Source organism: Acinonyx jubatus, chromosome C1 (assembly GCF_027475565.1).
Source record: "Acinonyx jubatus isolate Ajub_Pintada_27869175 chromosome C1, VMU_Ajub_asm_v1.0, whole genome shotgun sequence".
NCBI lineage: Eukaryota > Metazoa > Chordata > Mammalia > Carnivora > Felidae > Acinonyx > Acinonyx jubatus.
Genome location: NC_069381.1, coordinates 71838404 through 71860490, shown reverse-complemented (window position 1 = coordinate 71860490; position 22087 = coordinate 71838404). Strand labels below are relative to the sequence as shown.

Genomic DNA, 22087 nt, shown 5'->3' with positions numbered 1-22087 from the left:
TTTCAGCTTCTCATGTTAACATCTTTAATCTATTTTGTTTTGCCTCTTTCAATTCACTAATTTTGGGATTTAAGTCCATTTATTGACTCCTGTACACACAAGATGGAAAAATAAACAAATCCGGTTCCTCAGAACTAGACTCGTTCTTTTGTTAACTGCTCTTAAAAGAGTTAAATATTTCTAGGCATAATCCTCACGATCTTCCCACACCTTCTTAAATACAGAGTAAAGGAGTAGTATGAGAATGGGGCTCTACTCCTATATACCTCTGCTGCTAATCTGCACAGTGCTCTCTTAACCCTTTATTTTCCTATCTGTAAAATGAGGAAAACACTTAAAGACTTAAAACCCACCATGCCCTATCTCAGCATTCTATATTGCCAGCTCATGGAAGCTATGGAGAAGAAAATCCCAGACTAGCAAGCATGATGGCAATAGAGGAAGAAGGGACTGACTGCCAAGTGGGGACTTGAAGTCTGCATCTGGAAAACTTTAGGCACTATGAGATTTAGAACGTTAACAGGTCACACGTGGGATGTAGTGTGAACTGCAAGGAGGCAGCCTGGGTGAGAGATTTTCTGGCCATTTTACCCCTCAGCACTGCTTTGAGTCTCCGACTCAGGCTTTATGTGTTCTTTCTCTTTCTTCTTGTCCCAGTTACCCAGTTTTCTCCCCCCTTCTCCAGAACTTAATCTAATTTTCATTCTTAATTGGACCTAGTTATAAAATAGATCTATTCCACTTTATTGTTTGTATTTATTCATTAATTTTTAAAGTTCTTTAGTATACAAAGCAAATGATTCTACTGCTCAATAATCTTAAAACCATAAGGATACTAAAATTAGATGAAAGAAGATTTCTATTTCCTTGTGACCTGTGTTTCTCTCTATTCACCCCTGACCCCCATAGGTAAATAACCTTTGATGGAGAAAGGATTCCTAGAGTCTTCTTTATTTATTTATTTTTAAATGTTTATTTATTTTGAGAGAAAGAGAGTGAGAGAGGGGCAGAGAGAGAAAGAGAGAGAGAATCTGAAGCAGGCTGTACTCTCAGTGTAGAGGCTGATGTGGGGCTCGAACTCACAAACCGTGAGATTATGACTTGAGCTGTAGTCAGGCGCTTAAACAAGTGAGCTACCCAGGTGCCCCCCTAGAGTCTTCTTTAAACAAAAGATAGAATCAGTTAATCATTTCTAAAGGTCAGTCTGTCCCCCCCCCCCCCATGGCCTCTTCTTTGGTTGAACTCAGATAAAACTGTGTAGACCATGTATGTGTTAAAATAAGCTCAGAACTATGTCTCCTTCTTTACTTAAAGCCTTATGAGAGCTATAACCATTTTTTTTTAAATAACACCCAAGGCAATAACTTGGAAAGCTGCTTTGATGAGAATAGAAACTTATACGCAATAAATTCAATAGACCTCTGTTATCAAATCTGTGTCAGGGGACAAGGATAATACCCACATGTTAATGTTAACTCTTACAGTGAACAAAGATATATCTGAGCATTAGCAGTGGGATTTGATCTTAGTATAGTTAACCAAATGGCAAGAAGTGAAGAACTTTACAACAGGGGCTTCATATATAAAATGCAGCTTGATCTTTAGCCATAAATAAGCAACCTGTTTTGAAAAGATAAGGAATGAAAAATTAATCAAAGTAACTGAACAATTGCTTCATATAGACAGTTATACCAAACTCCTTTTCTCTACTTGGGGCTATTTTTTCTCTACAATAAAACAAGCTTTTCTTGATTCTTTAATTCAACTTTGCCCTTGCCTTTGCTTTTAAAGACATTACCTTGGCGACTAATTTTTATTATTTTGTCTATAGCCAAAGCTTAAGGGTTTCCTAATTTCCTTCAAAAATGACTGTTATAAAATATTTTTTGGTGTCTGTTTAGCATATAAAAATCTGACCTGTATTATACAAAAACTCAAAGCATTTTTAATAGTTCTGATGTCAATTTGACTTTATTGGTATGTTTTTATAAAGTGCAAAGGCCATGGATCTTATATCTAAGAAGGAAGGCACTCTATACATTTGTTTATATTAATTTTGTTCCATTCTCTTTCTTGTCTGCTCTCTTTTTCCTGTTTAACGTATAATGTGTTACAGCTATAGTGAGGCAAATGATTCCTATTGAACTCACTGCTGTCAAAACTCCTTTCAATATAAGATGGTCTCTGGCAAGTACAGGAGCAGAATTTGGGGGAATAAACAGAGATACCTGGGCAATGTTAGACACAGCAGACTTTAAGGAGTTCTTATCTATTGCTCGTATTGCCACATAAATTCTGTGGCTTTCTTGTGTCTCTCCATCAGGTTGATGGTCAGGTCCATTTGTGAAAAGCTTTGGTGAGAATGTAAATATCTCCTTGGTGCCAGCTTGCTGAGGACTTAGTAGCTTTGATATATTCACTAGAATGGCATTGTTAAAGTCATCTTGAATTTTCTGTAAGCTTTGACTCATTCTTATTTCATAGCTGTTAGCTGGAATTAAAAAATATAAATAGAAAGGTTAAGTCACTTGGGTAAGTTATCTAGCTTATTATAAATGACTAATGAGAATAGCAACAAAAATTCAAAATACCTAGAAATAAACATAACAAAAAATTGCATATGAACAAAACTTTAAAGCACTATATAAGAACTCATATTGAAACCTAAACAAGAGGAAAAGCTTATTATGTTTTTTGAATAGGAAGATTCAACATAAAAAGATGTTATTTTCCCCTAAGTTATTTTGTAAATTTTACATGATTCTATTAAAAGTGCTTCTAGTTTCCATTTTAACAAGCTTATTGTAAAACTTGAACAGAAAATAAATAATCTGGGTTGGCCACATAAAGTCTAAAAAATAGCAGCGTGGAAGGACTAAACCTATATGATATAAAAACACTATAATATTTCTATAACTAAAGCCTACAGTTCCGGTACATGAATAAACTAATATCTAAAAGTAGGCCAAAATACAGCCAGGAATTTAGCATATGATAGACATAGAATTCAAATTAATGGGGGGTGGGGGTGGGGAATACAAATTTCTTGATAAATGGTGTTGTGACAGTTGGGTACAATTTTGTAAAAAAATAAAATTGGATCCATATCACAAACTTTTTTTTTCAGGATAAACTCCATAATTCTCAAAAAGTTTGGAGTAAAAAATAAAAATATTAAGTATTTAGTAGGAAACAATAGGTAAATTCCAGTATGGTCTTGAAGTAGGAAAGGCCTTTCTAATTAAAACTCAAAATTCAGTATCCATAAACAAGAAATTGATAAATTTGAATACATAAAATGAAAAACTTCTACATGGGGAATATCCTCTTAAGAAAAATATAAGCATAAATGTTAAGTGACAAAAGTATATGTTACTTAAGTCAATGGTAAAAGTTTAATTCTGAGTTCTGGTAATGGTTAAGTGGCTTCTATTAGACTAACTCTCCAGCAGATAGTGGGTATGAACTCTGAAGAAAGCAAAAAACAGAACAACGACACAAAGCCATTGAAGCACTGGATTCAGATAAAAATAGGCAGAAACAAGAGGAGTTATAATCCGCAAAAAAGACAAAAAAAAAGGAAACCAGAGTAGGAATGATCCATGTTTATGCAGCTTTTCCTCTGAAGGCACTTCCCTCTCCTGTACAGATAGCTGGAACTGAAAGCTACCTTCTGGATCTGGAAATCAGAGAACAGAGGAAGAGATTGCCAGAGGGGCTAAAAATTGAAGGAGCTGGAGAAGGACCAGCCCCAACTCTATATACTTTTTTCAAGTCATCGGGAGACGTCCAATTATTCATGTATGGGTGAAACATTAAGAACTCAAGAGACAAATAATAGCTAGAAGGCTGAAAAACTGAGCAGAGTTTTATATAGATATATAGGTATAGATATAGATTTTGGAGTGTGAGTGTTGCCAAGTTAGAGGAGCTTATTAGCCCTTAAATATCCATTAAACACTGGAAGAGCCATGCTTTAAGAATAGAGATTGTGTGGGGGGGGGGGGGGGGAGTGCCTGTGGCTCAGTTTTAAGCATCCCACTGGCCTATATCACGAGTTTGCCATTCCCAAGTTCAAGCCCCGCATTGGGCTCTGTGCTGACAGCTCAGAGCCTGGATCCTGTTTCAGATTCTGTGTCTCCCTCTCTCTGCCTCCTTCTCCACTCACCCTCTGTCTATTTCTCTCAGAAATAAACATTAAAAAAAATAGGAAATTAAGAGTGGATTGGGCGCAACAGAAAATAATCAGTAAGCTTGAAGACAAGTGCATAGAAATCAAACTGTAGCACTCAGGAAAAAAAGAGAAAAACCAAACATAATCTCAATGATCTTTGTGACCCACTGTCCTATCCATTTAGTGTCGGTATTGTTTATGTTATGTTATGTTATGTTATGTTATGTTATGTTAATATTATCCAAGAAAGAAAGAAGAAAAAGAATAGAACAAAATTTTTTTGAAGATATAATAGCTGAAAATATTCTAAATCTGCTCAGAAAGAATATTCCACAGATCCGAGAAACTCAGCAATCCCCAAAAAGAATATATATGGGAAAAACACACTGAGACACATCATGGTCAGTCTATTGAACACCAAAGATAAAAATAATTTAAAACAGTCAAAGGGAAAAAAGACACTTTACACTTAGGAACATAATAGTAAGAATGATAGTTACCTTCTCATAAGAAAAAAATTGAAAACAAGACAATGAAATGACCTATTTAAGTACTGAAAGAAAAATCTATTGCCCAAGAATCCTATATCTAGTGAAAATGTACTTTAAAAAATTAAGGTGAAATAAACACATTTTCATATAAATGAGTCCTGAGAGAATTTCACTCAAAGACCTGAGCAACAAGGGAAATGATGCTAGATAAAAATTCAGACCTACAGCAAGGAAGAAGACTAGAAATGCTGACAATCTGGGTGACTAAAAAGGGTCAATTTCTCTCTTTAAAATTTCTTAAAAGTACAAGTGATTGTTTAAAACAAAAACCATGGCAATGCATTGTGGGCTTTATAAAAATGTAGACATACGATAAATGCCAGCAAGACCGCAAAAGATGACAGAAGGGTACATGGAATTATAGTTTTGAAAGATTCTCACATCATATGTGAAATGGTAAACATTAATTCAAGGCAAACTGTGCTAAGTTAAGAAAACTGCATGTTATAGAACAGCCAAATTTGGAGTAGCTGAGGGCAGAAATTTAATTGTTTTGATGTTCCTTATATTATTTTGAGTTTTCAAATTGGAGTAAGGTACACATAACATAAAATTTATCATCTTAACCATTTTTTATGTGTACAGGTCAGTACATTTTTACGTGTTACATTCACATTGCTGTGCTGTTTTGATTTTCAACCCATGTGAATGTATTACCAATTCAAAAATAAAATTAATAACAAAGAATCACTAGATGCAAAAAAGGAAACCACCTATAGTACTAACACTCTAATAAGATCATAATTCTTATCTGAAATGGCTAAAAATAGATTTAACAATGGACAAAGCAGCTCCAAACAAAGATTTTGTTCTAAGGAATGAAAACCATAGGACATTCCAAGTTTTAATTAAAAAATGAAAATTTTCTGATGGCTGTGTTTTGAACAGTTTCCAAATCTATACTACTTTTTAATAATGAGACTATTTCTATTTCCTGGATAGTAATTAAAGGAAAGCACCCTTAGAGAAGGTTGTAAAAAGAAAATAGCCTTTATATTCAAATTTATCAATCAGCCACCTCTGGGTGCTGAGTTGGAGCACTGGAGCTGAGTTGCTCCCTGCTGCAGTTCGAATACAGGTGGACAGACATGGATAAGAAGCGAGGCTGACCATCTACTCCACACTCACAGTGGAACATATCCATTGTTCCTATGTCTGTGGTTCTCTATGGAGAAAGCTCTCCATGAGGTTCTCCCAGAGTCTTCTCCTGGATAATGAAACAAGTAATATTTCATAAGCCTTAGCATTTACAAAGATTGTCCACATGTACAGCCCCCGTCTGTGAAATTTAAAATAAAAAGATGGGGAGTCAGGAGGTTAAATGTGGTGACATGGTCAACAGTTAGAAAGTTGTACCGCTGGAACCAAATTCTTTCTTCTAACTCCAAATCCCATGCACTTTCTACCATGAGCACCTACTAAACTTTATGCAGGACAGCTGTGAAACTGCAAAGACTGAAAACAAACTCAGCACATACATTCATGGAGAGGCTCCTTCTGTTTACAGTAGTTGTGTTGCTCCTGTCGCTGTGAGAAAGAGAAATCAGGCCACTTCTGCATCTTTGACCTCTTAGGTATGTATCTTTCTGGGTTTCATCTCTAACTCTGCTTTAACAGTATATTTTAGCCAATGAAAGTAGTTCTATGGCCTTGGGCAAGACACTTAAACTCTCACATTCATTCCCTTACGTTTCAAACAAGAAGGTCAGATTAGCTTGTCTTTAAGGTCCCTTCTGTCTCCAAAATGTTACAAATGCTGGTATTTCCTAAGCAATTAATATGGACAAGGCACTATTTTAATCCCTCTTTGTGTTTTACCTCATTCAGTTCTCAGCAATGCTCTGAGGTAGCTATTCTTACTATCTACTTTTGCAGATTAAAAATCAGAAAGTGAGAGAATTTAAGTAACTTGTCTCAGGTTACACAGGTAAAACATGCTGTGTCTGATTCTAGAACCCAGTACCTTAACACTATGCTACGCAGCCTCCCACTAGAGTACACGCCTTTCTATTTCTTATTTCCCAGTAATTGTTCTTTTCCGGTTACCAAGGCTTACATCTTCATTAGCACCTTTACCAATAAATTCCTAGTATGGAAAGCTCTGGGCTTAGACTGAGGACAGAGAGAGGAAGTTGAAGACTTGGTCCCATCTTTAGGGAGCTCTCTCTTTACTAGTGAGAACAATTCCTACTACCTCTCTTCATTTGACATCCAAGCTATCCCCTAAGGATTGTTTTAGGTTTCTTCTACTAAGTGTTCTTCCAGCTCGGAAGCATAACTGAGGGTTAGGGGAGGGGATAATGGGAAGAACAGTTGCTGTCACTGCAGCTTCCTCAGAAACAGCACATTTTTAACAATTTTTAAAGACAATGTGTTCAACAATGGTTATACAAGAACATGATGAAAAGATGTCCGAGGAAGAGTGTGCAGGTCAGGCTGTTAGGCATGTAGGGAATATAGTGCAGGGAAGTACGCACAAGATTGGTGCTTTTTTTGTTGTCCAAAGGCTCTGCCCAGGCTCCTGGGATAAGAACCTGGCCTCTCCAAACCGTACAGATGGCATGGTGTTAAACTGTGTTTTTGACTATTTTTTCCCCTTAATATAGGATTATAAATTCTTGGGAGTGCAATGACCATCTTAAATTATGTTTATATAATGTTTAGCACTGTGCTGAGTATTAATAGTTACTTAGTAAATATATTTTCACTTCAATTTCTGGAAAGATATACAAAAGAAATTAACTTTATAGCAAAGATACGTCACATGCTTGGTGCTGAATTTTAACAAGTATTTTACCCCAGACTTATAATGAAAACCCAAGGAAGTAGCCCGTTTCCATAATGCCTAGCCTGTATACATTCCCAGACATAATGGTGATCTGCTAATGTTTTATTTATAACATGTAATTGGTCATCTTTTTTAGGACATTGTGTATGGTGAAGAACGGGCACCTGGATATACACTGATACGCTTGTGCATATATTAGATATTCCTTTACTGCTAACAACGTTTTTAAGAATAGTCACATTTTTTATCATTGTTAACCAGAGACATACCCCCATTATTTCTAACTCTGGTCATAGACGTGAAGACAACGCCTTTCCAGACAATAATTTTTGGGGGGGGAGTCAATAAAAGCACATGTTTATGAATTAAATAGGAATCTACTTGCTAGTTGGTCTATTCAGTACTAATTGGTCAATTTTGCCATTGCTGAGCCGTCGAATCTGTTATGACTGAGTGATTTCAGCAACTTAATACACATCCAGCCATCTCCCAACATATTTTTTGTGGTTTATGGTTTTGACATCATAATGAGCCAGATCTGCTTCAGTCATCCCTGTCATCAGTGAGGTTATGTGGAGATCTCTCTATTCCCTTGATTAATGCCCTTTGTGATACCAATTCTAACATCCCAGATGGTTGTATTTCTTCTTTCCAAGCCATTAATAACCACCAATACCACACACTTTCTTTCCATTCTTTAAAAAAAAATTTAAATGTTTTTTAAAATTTATTTTTGAGAGAGAGACAGACAGAGCACAAGTAGGGGACAGGCAGAGAGAGATACACACAGAATCTGAAGCAGGCTTCAGGCTCTGACATATCACAGAGCTCAATGCAAGGCTTGAACTCATGAACTGCAAGACCATGACCTGAGCCAAAGTGGGATGCTCAACCGACTGAGCCACCCAGGCACCCCTCTCTCTACTCTTTTAATTTAGTGGTGTAGTTGAAACTCCTGGGGCACCGAAAGAACAGTTCCCAGTAGGGATGGGAATTTGAGCTTTTGTCTCATGTAGCACACTGCATTTCTGAGGCAGTGAGGAAAGAGTGAGAACACTAGGTGGCAGGCACCACTCTTACCTTTAAATACAGATGGGAGTGTTTATGCCTAGAGAAGACAACAGCAATGCAAACGAGGAGCCCAGGAAACTTGGCATACTTTCTCTCCCCTTTCTGATTTTTATGTGTCACTTCATTTATTCTTTATGATAACTTATGAAATAAATATTTGTAGTCCTATTTTCCATATAAGGAAACAGGCCAACAGAGGTTAAGCAACTTGCCAAAGATCAAACAGCTAGACTTAAAGCCACAGAGGGAAGAATTTTTTTCCTGAGATGTGAGTTACAGCTTTTTCCTTTATACAAGGGACATATCCATCCCAGAGTTTCAATCATTTCATATCTCCAATCTTTAAATTACGTGAATTCTTAATTCAGAATATATTTTACTTCCTTCTCCTCTGGCAAGAAGAGACAGAGTTTGATAAAAGAATTAGAAGACAAAGGTACAATATTGATGTTCCTCATTAGCACAGAATTATTTGTAATTGAGATGCTTTCTGGTGAATGTAGTAAATGGACAGAAAATTTTAAGCCAAAAAACAATGGCCCAAGTTGGAAGCAAGACTGGTAAAGGCCCAAGGTGTTTACTGTTATTGACTGATAATGACAAAAACCTTCCGATAGAGAAGGTTGGTTCCTATAGGAATCTCAATCAGAGGCAACAGGAAATAAACCATTTAATGTGTAATCAATGATAACCATGTTTTGGTGATGGCAAAGATGTTTAGAAAGGTGATTCTTGCAGAAAAGTTATTATGTTGAGTTGCTATGAGGACAAGGAATGATGATGGAAGCCTGAAGGCTGGCGTAGGCCTTCGAAAAAGGAAAGTTAAGAAAGAAGTTCATCAGTGTCCATCCAAACAAGGCTAGGAAAGGCCAAACAAGGGACCTGGTTCTAGTTTCCCTGATGAAAGTGAGGTTCAGAAATGGGCCAGAAAATGCATCAAGTTTTGCATAACTGATGGGAATTATTCCCCTAACCTTGACTTGTAAATCTTCGAATTCATTATTCACTATCTAATCTTCAGAAAACTAAATAACTCCAGTATTTAGAAGTCCATGCTCTGTAATGCAGGAGCCATTTCTGTTGACTAGACTACTCTTGCATATAGTATTTATGTTTCCAATCAAGAGTTCTAGATGATGAGTGTCAGTTAGTTTACCAGAGCCTTCTCAGTTCTGGGGGAGCTGACAAGCTCTTATCCCTAGACTCTCGTCCCATGTAATGCCTTATGAACAACTCAGAGCTTTTCATAACAACTCTCTGCAGTTCTGTCAGCTCTAAGCCCCCAAAGCATTTTTACCCAACTAACCCCTGGCATAGTTATTAGAAATTCTGCCTCGTAGAGAAACAGATAGTGAAACCAAGAAGCCTACCCTGGCCCTGATCATAGTCTTCTCCAGGTGCCGTCCATGATAAAGTCACCTCCTCTTCCACTTTTACAGCTTCCAGGTCAATAATTTTGCATGGTGGAAACACGTCAGGATGGGGGCCAGCCGGAACTCCTATCACGGAAAAGGAGCCCCCTGAACTTACTCGGCTAAAGCCCCACTTTTGCTCCTCCTCATGCCTGCCCACTGATTTTCTTGGGGCATTCATCTGAATGTTACCTGTGACCATGAAAAGAATGGCCAAAACAACAAATTAGAATCTCCTGAATAGCTTGGTTTTGAGAGATTATTGAGAGACATTTTAAAACCTTTTTTTCTTTAATACATCTTTAGAATAACTGAGTTTATTTATTCTATAATTCATTAATCCATCCATCCATCCATCCATCCATCCATCCATCCTTCTATTCATTAAATAAGTATATTGAGGGTATATGCTCTGCCAGTAATCACAGACAAAACAGTATCTCAAAACTATAAAACAGAATTTATATTCATACTAATACAACCATATTTATAACTTATGATAAATGTAGGAAGGAAAAAAGTCAGGGTGCTGTGAAGAAAAATAACACAGGTACATAAGTTATAGTGTTATCAAGGAAGTAACATTTAAAAGTATCATAAAGGGTGAGTAGGAGTCAGTCAGGCAAAGAGCGGAGGTGATAATATCTTAGGCAAAGGGAACAGGTTGTGTAAAAACTCTGAGGTACTAAAGAGCTTTGCAAATAAGAAAAAATTAATTAAAGCAAGGAGGAGAATAGTTTGAGATAAGACAGGAGAGAGAAGCTCACGTAGGCAGGCCACTGTAATGATTTTAGAGTTTAACTATGGGGAAGCAAGGCAGTGACATGGTCACATGTACTCTCTAACAGGTTACTCTAGCTGCCTTCATTGGAGAATGGGTTCTAATGCAACAATCAGCGGGCCCTTAAGATAGCCACTACAATAGTCCAGACGGAGAGGATGGCAGGTTGGGCTGGGTGACAGCAGTGGGGAGGAGGGCAGAAGTAGGCAGTTTGAGATGTAATTTGGAGATAAATCAATAAAAGCTGGTGTTGGATTTGAATATGGAGTCATACGGGAAAGAAAGTTGGTGGAAAAAAGAAAAAGAAACAGCTCCCAGGTTTCTAAAATATGCAACTTCGGAGGAAAAGCAGGCTAAAGAGAAGGAGACTAAACATGTAAGTTACAGGGTTTGTGATTCCTCTAAAACATCTAATTAAAGATGACAAGGAGCCAGTTAGATATGTATTTTAAGCTCAAAAAAGAGGTTTTATCTAGATTTAATAATTTTGAACTTGTGAATTTGGAAGATATAGGCATATAGATATTATTAAAGCCATATGGATTAATGAAGTTACCTAATAAAAATGTCAACTATAGTGTTTAATAGCATTTATTGACTGCCTGGCTCACTACGTGCCAAGTACTTATTTAAGTACCTTGTGTGGATCAACTATTGAATTTTCCTGTCACCACTACAAGGAGGGTACAATTATTACCCCTCTTTTTCAAGATGATGAAACTGAAGTACACAGAAACTAAGTAACTTGCCCCAAATCACAAAGCTAGTAAATGGAGGAGCGAGGTTCCAAACCCAGGCAGTGCGGCTACAGGTGATAGGGTAAAAAGGTTAGGCCCGAGCTCTGAAAATTGCCAACAGTTAGAGGCTTGGTAGAAAAGGAGGAACTGGGAAAGGAGCCCATCAAAAAAATTCCAGAGAATAAGAGGTGATCATAGAAACCAGTATATGACGAAGGAGAAATCAATCAGCTGTGGCAGACACTGCTAAGGTCAGATAAAATGAGGACTGAAATGCGTTCGTTGGATTTAACAGCAGTGCGGCCGTTGGTGGCTAGGGTCAAAGCACTTCCAGTGGAGTGATTTGGGTGGAAGTCAGACTGCGATGAATAGAAAGTGGTAAATTAAAGGTGAGAAAGTGCAGATGGCAGGATTAGACTAATGTCAAGGATGTAGATGACAGGGAGGTAGACAGAATCTGAAGGGAGACCAGTTAAAATAGGAGATGTAATAAATCATGCTTGAATGTGGTTCAGAGGGGCCAGAAGAGTGGGACCGTGCAAAAGTGAGCTCACAAGGCCTCTGGATGGGCAGGCTAGATGGGATCCAGAGCAGAAGCCAGCAGAGACACTGGTCTTTGGAGAGGAGAAGAAGGATGCAGACATTACTGTGTCTGGAGATTTAGTGGCGTGAAAATAGAGCAGCTCCCTTTTTTTAAGTTTATTTATTTATTTTGAGGGACAGAGGGGGCTGAAGGGGCAGAGAGAGAGAGGGAGAGAGAGGGAATTAGAAGCAGGCTCCACACGGCATCAACACGGAGCCCAGTGCAGGGCTCGAACTCACGAACCGTGAGATCATGACCTGAGCAGAAATTAAGAGTCAGATGTTTAACCAACTGAGCCACCCAGGCGGCTTGAGCAGCTCCCATTTTTTAATGAGGTGTGTGTTCCAGGTGATCATCTAAAAGTGAGGTGATAAATGTTATGTTTAGTAGGAATGCTTAGGGAAACCTACCTTTTTCTTTCTATGCTGCTAAGGGCATCTCCAAGATACACAGATAAAAGCACAGTTGTATATTACTTTTCTAATCTCTATACACTAGATGCAAATATGTGTGTGTATCCTTTAAACTCATAGGTTTCAGAAAGATAGCAGACCAGAAAGTAGCCTTCAAGCTCCTCAGTAGGAATGCGGCCTTATTCTACCTGTTCTCCCAAGTTCCTAGTTCCTGTCACCTGGTACGTCTTCAAAAATGTTTAATGTATAAATGAAAGAGGGAATATTTATTTACAAGTAAGGTATTATAGCTACATATGAAATCATATCTATGAAGTAAAACCATGTTACCTTGCAATTTGATTTACATTGGTTTCAAAGTAACCCAAAATAAATATATGAGAGAGTAAATTATATTTTAGACATCACTAAAATTATCAGGAGATGCAAATTCACTGGAGCACCTTGATTATTTTCTACTTAAAGAACAAAAATATAGAATCATGTGTCCAAATGATTAATTATTGCTGATAAAATACATTAAAATTAAGCAAAAAGATTCTGCAGTTTTGGAAATAAGAATGTTTAAAAATGTTTTTTGAGATTGTTTAAGATGATTATAGCATATTTTTGTTTGTCTGTTATACTTTAACCACTGCTTCCCTTCAGGAACTATAATAATGGTGTTAAGAAAGGATGTGTATCTTTTACTTATTTGGTGCTTTTATCTTGAAGGAAGACAGGATATTTTCAGGAATAACTCAGTTGTCTGTAACATCCAAATCCATATTTATTCAGGAACTCATTTTTGGTGTGGATCGTCTGGGCCATTTGTTTTTTTCTTTCAACTGCTGATAACTTTTGTCTTTTTTTTTTTTTTTGCCTGAAACCTCTATAAAGGAGATACAGGAGCTGTAACTGAGATAAAACACAATAAATCTCTATCTGTTAGTAATTCTGGTGAAACAGCCACAAGAAAGCGGCCAAACTAATGTCTGCAATGAAGACATAAAAATATCTGTAGGAATTATCTATTGCCTTCCTGTTATCCACTACCATGAACCACTGAGAAGTGACGAGATGGTCAACAAATTATGCATTGATGTAAGCATAAAGAGTTTTGAAATTCCAACTCTCTCTTTCCGTCACTCCCCTCTCTCTCTCTAATACACACACACACACACACACACACACACACACACACACACACACACCAGAGATGTATACATTAAACGAGGTTTATTCAAACACCAGTGCTGATGATTCTTACCATTCGCTATGTAACCTGGTACGTATATAGCACGATTCCCAGGAACAGAGTGGGCTAGGCCACTTATGCTGGAGGAGTAACTGACATGCACTTTCAAGCTGTAGCTACCATTTACAGCAAAGGAGAAAAAGTACCTTGAGTAAATTCCATCATTTTTTATAATATCAGCACCTGAATATATATAAAAAAAGCTCAATGTCAACACTGTCATCACAGTTGATTACTAATATTTAATTAAAATAAATATGCTTTAAAATAAAAAATAGGCTTTACTCCCCTGGTTCTTCCCATTTTAGCTTATACTGTCGTGGTTCTAGTTACTTTTAATATTAAAATCCAGTGGCTCCTTAATTTCTCCCTGTGATTCCTAAACCTCTGAAAAATTATTCTCTAAAGGTGAATGGACTCTATTTCAGTGCTAATAAAACATTTAATTATCAACTTTAGAGCTCTCCTTATCGTTATAAATGATACTAGTTTTTCAGGGAAACCAAGCATATTCTTTTTGTTTATGAGACCCTTTTGAGATAAAAGCTATTCTGTTCCTAGGAAATAAATAGAGATGCACATAAACACATTTCATAAAATTGCAAGGGGTTTATGAACATCCTGCAGCCCTCATTGGGGGGAAAAATCTGGTAGTTGATTAAGTCGTGTGAAATTATTTAATTTTCTCGTTAAAGGGTACATGGAACTGTTGTTCTAGATTCTAAGGGGCTTGCTGACTTGGAGGTTGACAGGCTTTGTTTCTGTCCACTGTGCTTTGCTTTAGGAGGCATTCTGAAAGCTTGGCCAGTGCTAGGTTACTTTCCTTTTACGCTGATCCTTAGAGAGCAGTTCATGTCCAAACCAAGTCCATGACTGAAGGGGGGAGGCAGGAGGCCTGGGAGAGTTAGACTCCAGGGTAGCAGTGGACGGCATAGCTCAGCCCAAGTGCAAAACACATTCACTATTCACATGCAGATGACCACCCTGGGCAAATGGCTTGTCCTATCCTAGAGTCAGTTCATACCACATACTCCACTTTGGACCCTAGCCCTGTATCACCACTGCAGTGTTCCTGAATCCCCACTGTGGAGGCAGGGCTGCTCCTTAGCATGAGAAAAGTAGGAGTATATTTAATTAAAATACAAAGTGCTAAGCAACTTATTATCATAGTAGGTTTAGAAAATTTTCTTTTTATTTTAGAGAGAGAGGGAGAGGGAGCACAAGTGGAGCAGAGGGGCAGATGGAGAGAGAGAGAGAGAGAATCTTAAAGCAGTCTCCATGTGTAGCGTGGAGCCCTATGTGGGGCTTGATCCAACGACCCTGGTATCATGACCTGAGCCAAAATCAGGAGTTGGACATTCAACTAACTGAGCCACTCAGGCATCCTGGAAATTTTTTTTTGTCTATTGGAAAGAAATGAAATCTTGGTATTTAGTGGTTTACTGAGGAATCAGGTCTACCTTTGTTAAGAAATGATAAAGGAAAATCTCTCTGCCACAGTTACCACTCCCACCTCCCTTAATCACTAAGTCAGAAAGAAATGGGAAAGAACACTAGCTCAGGTGTCATGGGACTTGATTTTGAGGTCTGGATCTGCCACTCAGTAGCTGTGAAACAACCTCTCTGAGCCTCAATTTTCTCATCTGTAAAACAGGGACAACTCATCTCACAGGGCTGTTGTGTTGAGTATTTCAGAGTATTCATGAGAAAGTACATTTTAAATTATGAAGCATTTCATAAGTATACATTTTTATTATTGTTCATTAATTTGGAAGCAGGTAAATACTGCTTCCATTATAAAAATAAGTGTTAGCTATGTACGTGTGTTATAAGTATTGGGTTTTAAAAAAAAACCCTAAATTTACACTTTGATGCCTAAGCAATACTCTCCATTGTTTCTTTCATTAGAGCATAAATGTAGACAACAAATAAATGAAATGGTTCCAGGGAATAAATACAAAAGTTGTTAAGCTGACGCAGGTGATCTTTCCAAAGAGTACAGGAACTATTCTCCAGGCCAGCCCGCAGACTGAAGCAAAGAAGTGTTCTGCAAAGTGCATTTTTGGACTATATACAAAAGCTAAAAGGTGTGGCCATGGATAAGCAATCAGAGCATGAGAAGCTCATTTGGATCCATTCCAACAGGCAAAATGAGAGGACTTCTCTGGTGTCTCTCTGAGATAGACTTGAATTGAAATCTTTTAAAGGAACTTTTGTTCCATAAATGTCATACAAATTTGCCATGGCAGGATGCTAATATGTTGCCAAAGCTAAGATTCTTGAAAAACAATGTATCTTTGAAACACCGGAGAGCAGGAGTATGGTTTTATTAGTAGATCAAACACTTGGGGCTGTCAACATAGACTTCGAGGTAAATTCTCATTCTGGGGAAAATTCTTATTCTTTAGGGAAAGAACAGAACAGGAAAGATAAAACAACAAAGGAGTTTGTTTTTAAAAGTCAAAGAGTCCAGGTGCTGCTCTTTCCTGGCCTGAAGCTGTGCTGTCTGTGATGCATGATGATGAGGCTCTGAACGCCACGTGCAGAATGAGTGCTTGAAGTCGGGTTTTGTTTTCTTTTACTTTGTTTTCCCAGTGGTTGGTAGGAGAATCTCTGGTGTGATTCCACTACGCTTGCTGGCCTGGTGGTCTCATGAGCAAATCGCACATGCAAACACACTGGCTCTGCCCTCTTATCAACCCTGCTACTTGGCTAAAGAATAGTCTAGGGTTATCTCCTGGGTCACAAGTTCCAATTTCCTCTTTATAGCTGGGTCCGAGGAGACTACTACTGCATCTCACTTCTTGGGTTTTCATTTGTTATTTTAATTTTCTGATCCTATTATTTCAGTGACTAATACAGCTGGTGAATCTTAGAGGAATACCCGAATTGCCACAAGGACATATAAGCCTGTTCCGTGTGACCTCATTGTGTTACCAGTGTCACTGGCCAACCAAAAGCCAAGACCTAGGTGTCAAGCTACTTCCTCCCACCCTTTTGCTCACCCCACAGCCACACCAAGGATCCTCAAGGGGACTCTTCCCAAGTTCACATTCTCTTTCCTTGTGCAGATGTGACCTGCAGCTACTCAGTATGTCAGTGATTCTCTGAGGACTTGAGACCCTCAAAAGATTGGATGAGGGGCGCCTGGCTGGCTCAGTCGGTTAAGCATCCAACTTTAGCTCAGGTCATGATCTCGTGGTTTGTGGGTTCAAGCCCCATGTCGGGCTCTGTGCTGTCAGTCTGCTTCAGATTCTGTGTCTCTTTCTCTCTGCCCCTCACCCTCTGTCACACTTTGTCTCTCTCCCTCTCTCTCTCTCAAAAGTAAATAAACATTAAAAAAAATTTAAAAGATTGGATGGGAAAAATAATTGAAGGAATTTTACAGATAAGCTTAAGATTGATACTGCAGCACCCTGGCACAACACCTCTTGAGAACATGAAAAATGACAAGACATTGCCTGTTACCTGCTCCATCGTCAAAAAGTTTCAGCACAACAGGATCTGCAGTCTCTGGCTCAATTGTAGCCGTTACAGTGGCATTAAGAATGGGATAAATCCCCTTTCTTACATTTGCGTAAATCATCACAGGGTGGGGAAACCGGGGGCTGTCTCTTTCCACAAAGACTTCCACAGTGGCAGGGGGCATGGCTGAGCTGGAGGCGCGAGAGGTCACCGTCACCTTCAAGGCTTGAAGAGAATGGTGGGTATTGTTCAGTGTGTAGGTCCAGAGCCCAGGCTGCAAAACAAAGCTTTTTTGTTTTGTCAAGTGTGAAGAAAAAAAAAAAAAAAAAAGCATCCCTCAGTTTTAAAGCATGAGCCTAAGCTTCTAGGGTTTTACTCCTTGTTTTGTTGATGTTGCATTTTTTAAAGGAATTACAAACAAATGTAGGAAAAATGATATCGGTGAGGGTATAACAATTCACCATTTACATGGCTTTCACAGCACAACCCACTTTTATCGTTAGGTAACTCTTCAGGGAATTTTACCATGAACTTATTTGTTGGGAGGACACATTTTGATTCATACTTTTAGAAGATAATGATGAGTGTCCAGCCTGAAGTATTTTGCAAATATTAATTTGAGCCCCTTCACCCAAAAGAAATTTCAATGTTTTTATTCCTTTTCTACAATTGAGAAAATTGCAGCAAATTAAGTAAACAATTATGATTTATGTGAATACCTGGATTTAAAAAGCGATAGCATCCTTCCTTTCCTCCATGTCCCTCAACCCCCACCCCCAATATACAGAAATCTTAAGCAGCAAAACCCACATACACTATTAGAGACCAAGAAAAAGAGGAATATTTTTAATAAGTCAGGATCCTACAATGTCTGTGTTAATTTATAGAAATATTGCTAAATACCATTCTAAGAAATTCTAAATACCACTCTAAATACCATTGCTAAGAAATTTATTCTTTGGATGAGATTATACATGAATGTTTTCTTTTTCCTCATTCTTGCTGTTACATCTTATTAAACCCTGGACATAACAGGAGTAATGAAGTAGAGCTTGAGGGAAAAGAGAGAAAGCAAGGGGTTAACTTGTGACTCAGTGTGGAAAGTTAAGATATCACCACACCCTACCCAGCCTTCTTCACTGGAATTCGTGTGCGTGGCCATTTTCTTGTGAAGTCATGATTCGCAATAATTTTTTTTTGTAATCATAACATTAGTAATAGACATTTAGCACAGATCTCTGTATCAAAAACTTCTCTTTGGGTGTAATATGTGTTTTGCTACAGGGCCCCTGGTCCAGACTAAGAGGTCAGGCAAAGGGAGCAAAAAGTAGGTAAAGTGTTCTTGGCCCTTGTACAAAGAATATGATGTAAAAAGAACGCGATGAGTTGGGAGAAAAGTAAAGAGGAGCAGAGCAGAGGATGTTTGGCAAGAGGGTTAAGAAATAAGCTTGGGCAACAGTCAGAACGTCAATGGCCCGATATGTAATAGTAACCACATGGATTTTATCCTGAGACCACCAATGAGTTTTGAACAGGAGACAAGGTTTGGTCAGATTTATGCTTCAGAACAATCACCGGGGTAGAGGTGAAACCCAGAGGCAGGGAAGCCACAGCACAGGTTTCCACGGTGACCTGGGAGCAGGAAAGGCCAAGGACTCTAAGGACTGCACTCAGGCAGTGCAAGAGTGGGCCTGAGCAATCCCCCACCCTACTTGGAACCTTTAGTGGTTCCCTTTACCTTTAGGGTTCAGGCTCTTCTTGCCTTTCCTGGCATACAGAGCCCTTGCTGACATAGCTTCTGTTTATGTGTTTAGCCTCATCACTTCCTCTCTTTCCTGCCCCTAAATCTCCACCCTACATGCTGCTGTGTAGTTCATCCATGTTGACCTACTCTTCTATGAAGAGTTATATTCTATTTTTTCTGAGCCTTTCTATGTGCTCTTTCCTCTGCCCAGAATGTCGTTGACACCGCTGGCCCCTTTAGTCTCCATATTTCCGTTTTGATGTTGTTACTTCCAGGAGGCCGTTACCTTCCCCAGAAGTCTGTGCATCCCTCCTGGATGCTCTGAGTACCCTGTTCTTATTCCTATCATGGTGTTTGATTGTAAAGCACCTAGAACAAGGTCCATCACACAGCAGATATTCAAAAATGTATGTATTGCATATATTCATATTATAAATTCTAGCTAGATTTTTCCCCAAGCCTATAGATGTCTATGTCTATGTGAACTTTATAAAGAAGAAAGTAAGCAAAAAGAAATTATTTATACTGCATACATATTAATACCTACTGTTGAAGAGAGAAGACTTTGGTATCCATTATTTAAATTTTTAAAAAATTTTAATGTTTATTCATCTTTGAGAGAGAGAAAAAGGGAGAGAGAGAGAGAGAGAGAGACAGAGAGAGAGGGTGAGCACGAGTGGGGGAGGGGCAGAGAAAGAGGGAGACACAGAATCTGAAGCAGCCTCCAGGCTCTGAGCTGTCAGCACTGAGCCCGATGCAGGGCTTAAACTCACAGACAGTGAGATCAAACCTGAGCCAAACCTGAGTCTGTGAACTCAGGGACCTCAGCCAAAGTTGGACGCTTAATTGACTGAGCCACCCAGGAGCCCCTCCATTATTTAAAGTTTTGAACAAACCTTGTTTTTTTCTCTTAAATTAAAAAAATTTTTTTTTGTTTATTTTTGAGAGAGAGAGAGAGACAGAGTGCAAGAAGGGGAGGGGCAGAGAGAGGGAGACACAGAATAGGCTCCAGGCTCTGAGCTGTCAGCACAGAGCCCGATGCGGGGCTCAAACTCACGAACCATAAGATCATGACCTGAGCTGAAGTTGGACGCTTAACCGACTGAGCCACCCAGGCGCCCCTTTTTCTCTTAAATTTTTAACATTCACAAAATGCCTTTGTATAAAGTAAAATTGTGATGTATCAGAATAGCATTTCTTTACATAATGCATTTAATTAATTATGTGATTCAGTTGAAAGTCATGCGCTTGACCAAATGTTGTCATTATGAACAAAGCTCACAGCATCTACCTCAGCAGTTCCAGGAATGCAGAGGCGAGCAGTCCGCAGAGCTGGGTTAGTGATAAAATCACTTGTGTAGTATTTTCTTCCATTAGGATCAACTAATGCAATTTCAGGGGGACCACTGGTCTGCCATGTGACAAGAAAGGTAGTGTCATTGCCCACACGGTTATCCACAGTCACGGTGTTTTTCAGTTGATGGTGAGGTTTAACATTTTCACCCGTACTTTCAAGCTGTTCAAGAGAATACAAATATACATGAAAGTTTCTAGTGGTAGGCGTAAACATCCCATCTTTTTCTTTACTTCTAGGACAAACAAAAATACATTGGCAAAAATAAAAATTACTAAATTCTGACAGGTACTGTATTTATGTAAATCGCTTTTCACAAAATACCTCACCAGTGCAAAATATTGCATATTATAGAAGTACGGAAGATATAAAATATTGTCATAGTTAATACAAATGTCTCTTCATTATTTTTTACCAATTGATTTTAGCTGTTCCCAGACTGTCTGTTATCCAAATCAACATTAGCTTCAGATCAGCAATTAACAGGCTTTAAAAATTTTTTGTTTGTGAATGTGCTTCAGTGGTTTAATTTATATATTATCTCTCCAGATACTTTTATATATTTTAATAAGAAATAAAACGCTGAGTTTCAGGGAGCTTGGGTACATTAGAAGAATTATTTAGCCATCTGCAATAAGCCACGTGAACACGTGTGTGTGTGTGTGTGCGCGCGCGCATGTAGGTGCACGCATGCAACACTTACAGAGTACATACAAGTGATGGCACTGAGCTAAATGCTTTACATATATTACCTCACTTAATCCTTTTGAAAACCCTTTAAGGTGAGTACTGCTGTTGGTCACATTTCAGAGATGAAGAGACAGAGCCTTAGAGAAGTAACATGTGCAGTGTCACATACAAGGAGGTGACACGGGAATAGAGCCCAGGCCAGCTGACACCAAGAGACCCTACGTTGAATCACTGTGTATCCACAACACACACAAGTGTAAAAGTAACTTTGGACATTTTTATTTATTAAATAAATACGCTAAGTAATGCGCTGCAATATTGCTCAAACTCAGAAAGCATAAAAAATTCACTGGTGGATGACAGCAAAGACACTGTGGATTATTTGTTCAAATCCATCTTATAAGTATTTGTAGACTGCTGACTACTGGGGCACATTCTGTGCCCTGGGCCTGAGCTGCTGAAGGGGATATAGTTTCTGTCCATAGTCTAGTGGGGCTAATGACATACGCTGGGGAGAGGTGGCCACGTTTGAGAACATAAGGCAAATTTGAGCCATATGAATAATATTTTGTTAAATTTTTGAAAACATTTTTAAACGCTTGTTTTTATTTCATAGCATTGAAGAAATCACAGGGTAGGAAGATTATTCAGAAGAGCCAAATGTAATCTAATTTATAAATACATGTTCTCATTTATGATTCCCCTTTTTTTCACTTCTAATGATAAAATTGTGGTTATTGTCTTTGCTGTGTACATATAATCTTCATGTTAAATATTTTCTAAGAATAATTTAACTGACTTCATTGCTCACATCAAGTCATTAACTTGGCAGGTTAACTTACCATCTGTGAGGAAACAGCAGATGAAATTTTGTTCAAACCCTCAGTTATGTTCAAAATATCTTTAAAGTACTTAGAAAAAACTTGGCCCTTTTAAATGGCTTGATTAGTGGAAGCCTTTGTGAGCAAAGTCAAGTAAATTGCAGTAGTCGAAGAAATATTTAAATTTGTTTAGAATTTAATGAAATAGTTGATGCTTTTAACACAAGGGAGGAGCTTCAAAGAAGTTTTTAAAAAAGCAAAAAAAA

At 38.2% G+C, this 22087-nt stretch overlaps 1 protein-coding gene and 1 long non-coding RNA gene across 4 annotated transcripts in view; one reads left to right on the top strand and one right to left on the bottom strand.

Annotated features, from left to right (window-relative positions):
- Positions 1–966: 966 nt before the first annotated feature.
- Positions 967–22087, bottom strand: part of CLCA2 (chloride channel accessory 2) — a 38232-nt gene continuing 17111 nt past the window's right edge. Inside the window, exons 10-15 of one of the 3 annotated variants that reach the window (XM_027058690.2) lie at positions 20248–20472; positions 17216–17486; positions 13760–13930; positions 9955–10188; positions 5854–5932; positions 2352–2491 (exon numbers count right to left, since the gene is read on the bottom strand). In XM_027058690.2, coding sequence (XP_026914491.1) covers positions 2488–2491; positions 5854–5932; positions 9955–10188; positions 13760–13930; positions 17216–17486; positions 20248–20472 — 984 coding nt within the window. In that variant the 3' untranslated portion in view covers positions 2352–2487. Of the gene's footprint in view, positions 2492–5853; positions 5933–9954; positions 10189–13759; positions 13931–17215; positions 17487–20247; positions 20473–22087 lie in introns of all 3 variants that reach the window. The other 2 variants (XM_015070373.3, XM_027058689.2) reach the window with 2 other exon arrangements.
- The window catches only part of LOC128313917 (uncharacterized), a 46290-nt gene continuing 36951 nt past the window's right edge, over positions 12749–22087 (top strand). Inside the window, exon 1 of the long non-coding RNA XR_008295022.1 lies at positions 12749–19363. This is a non-coding gene — a long non-coding RNA (uncharacterized LOC128313917). The remainder of the gene's footprint in view (positions 19364–22087) is intronic.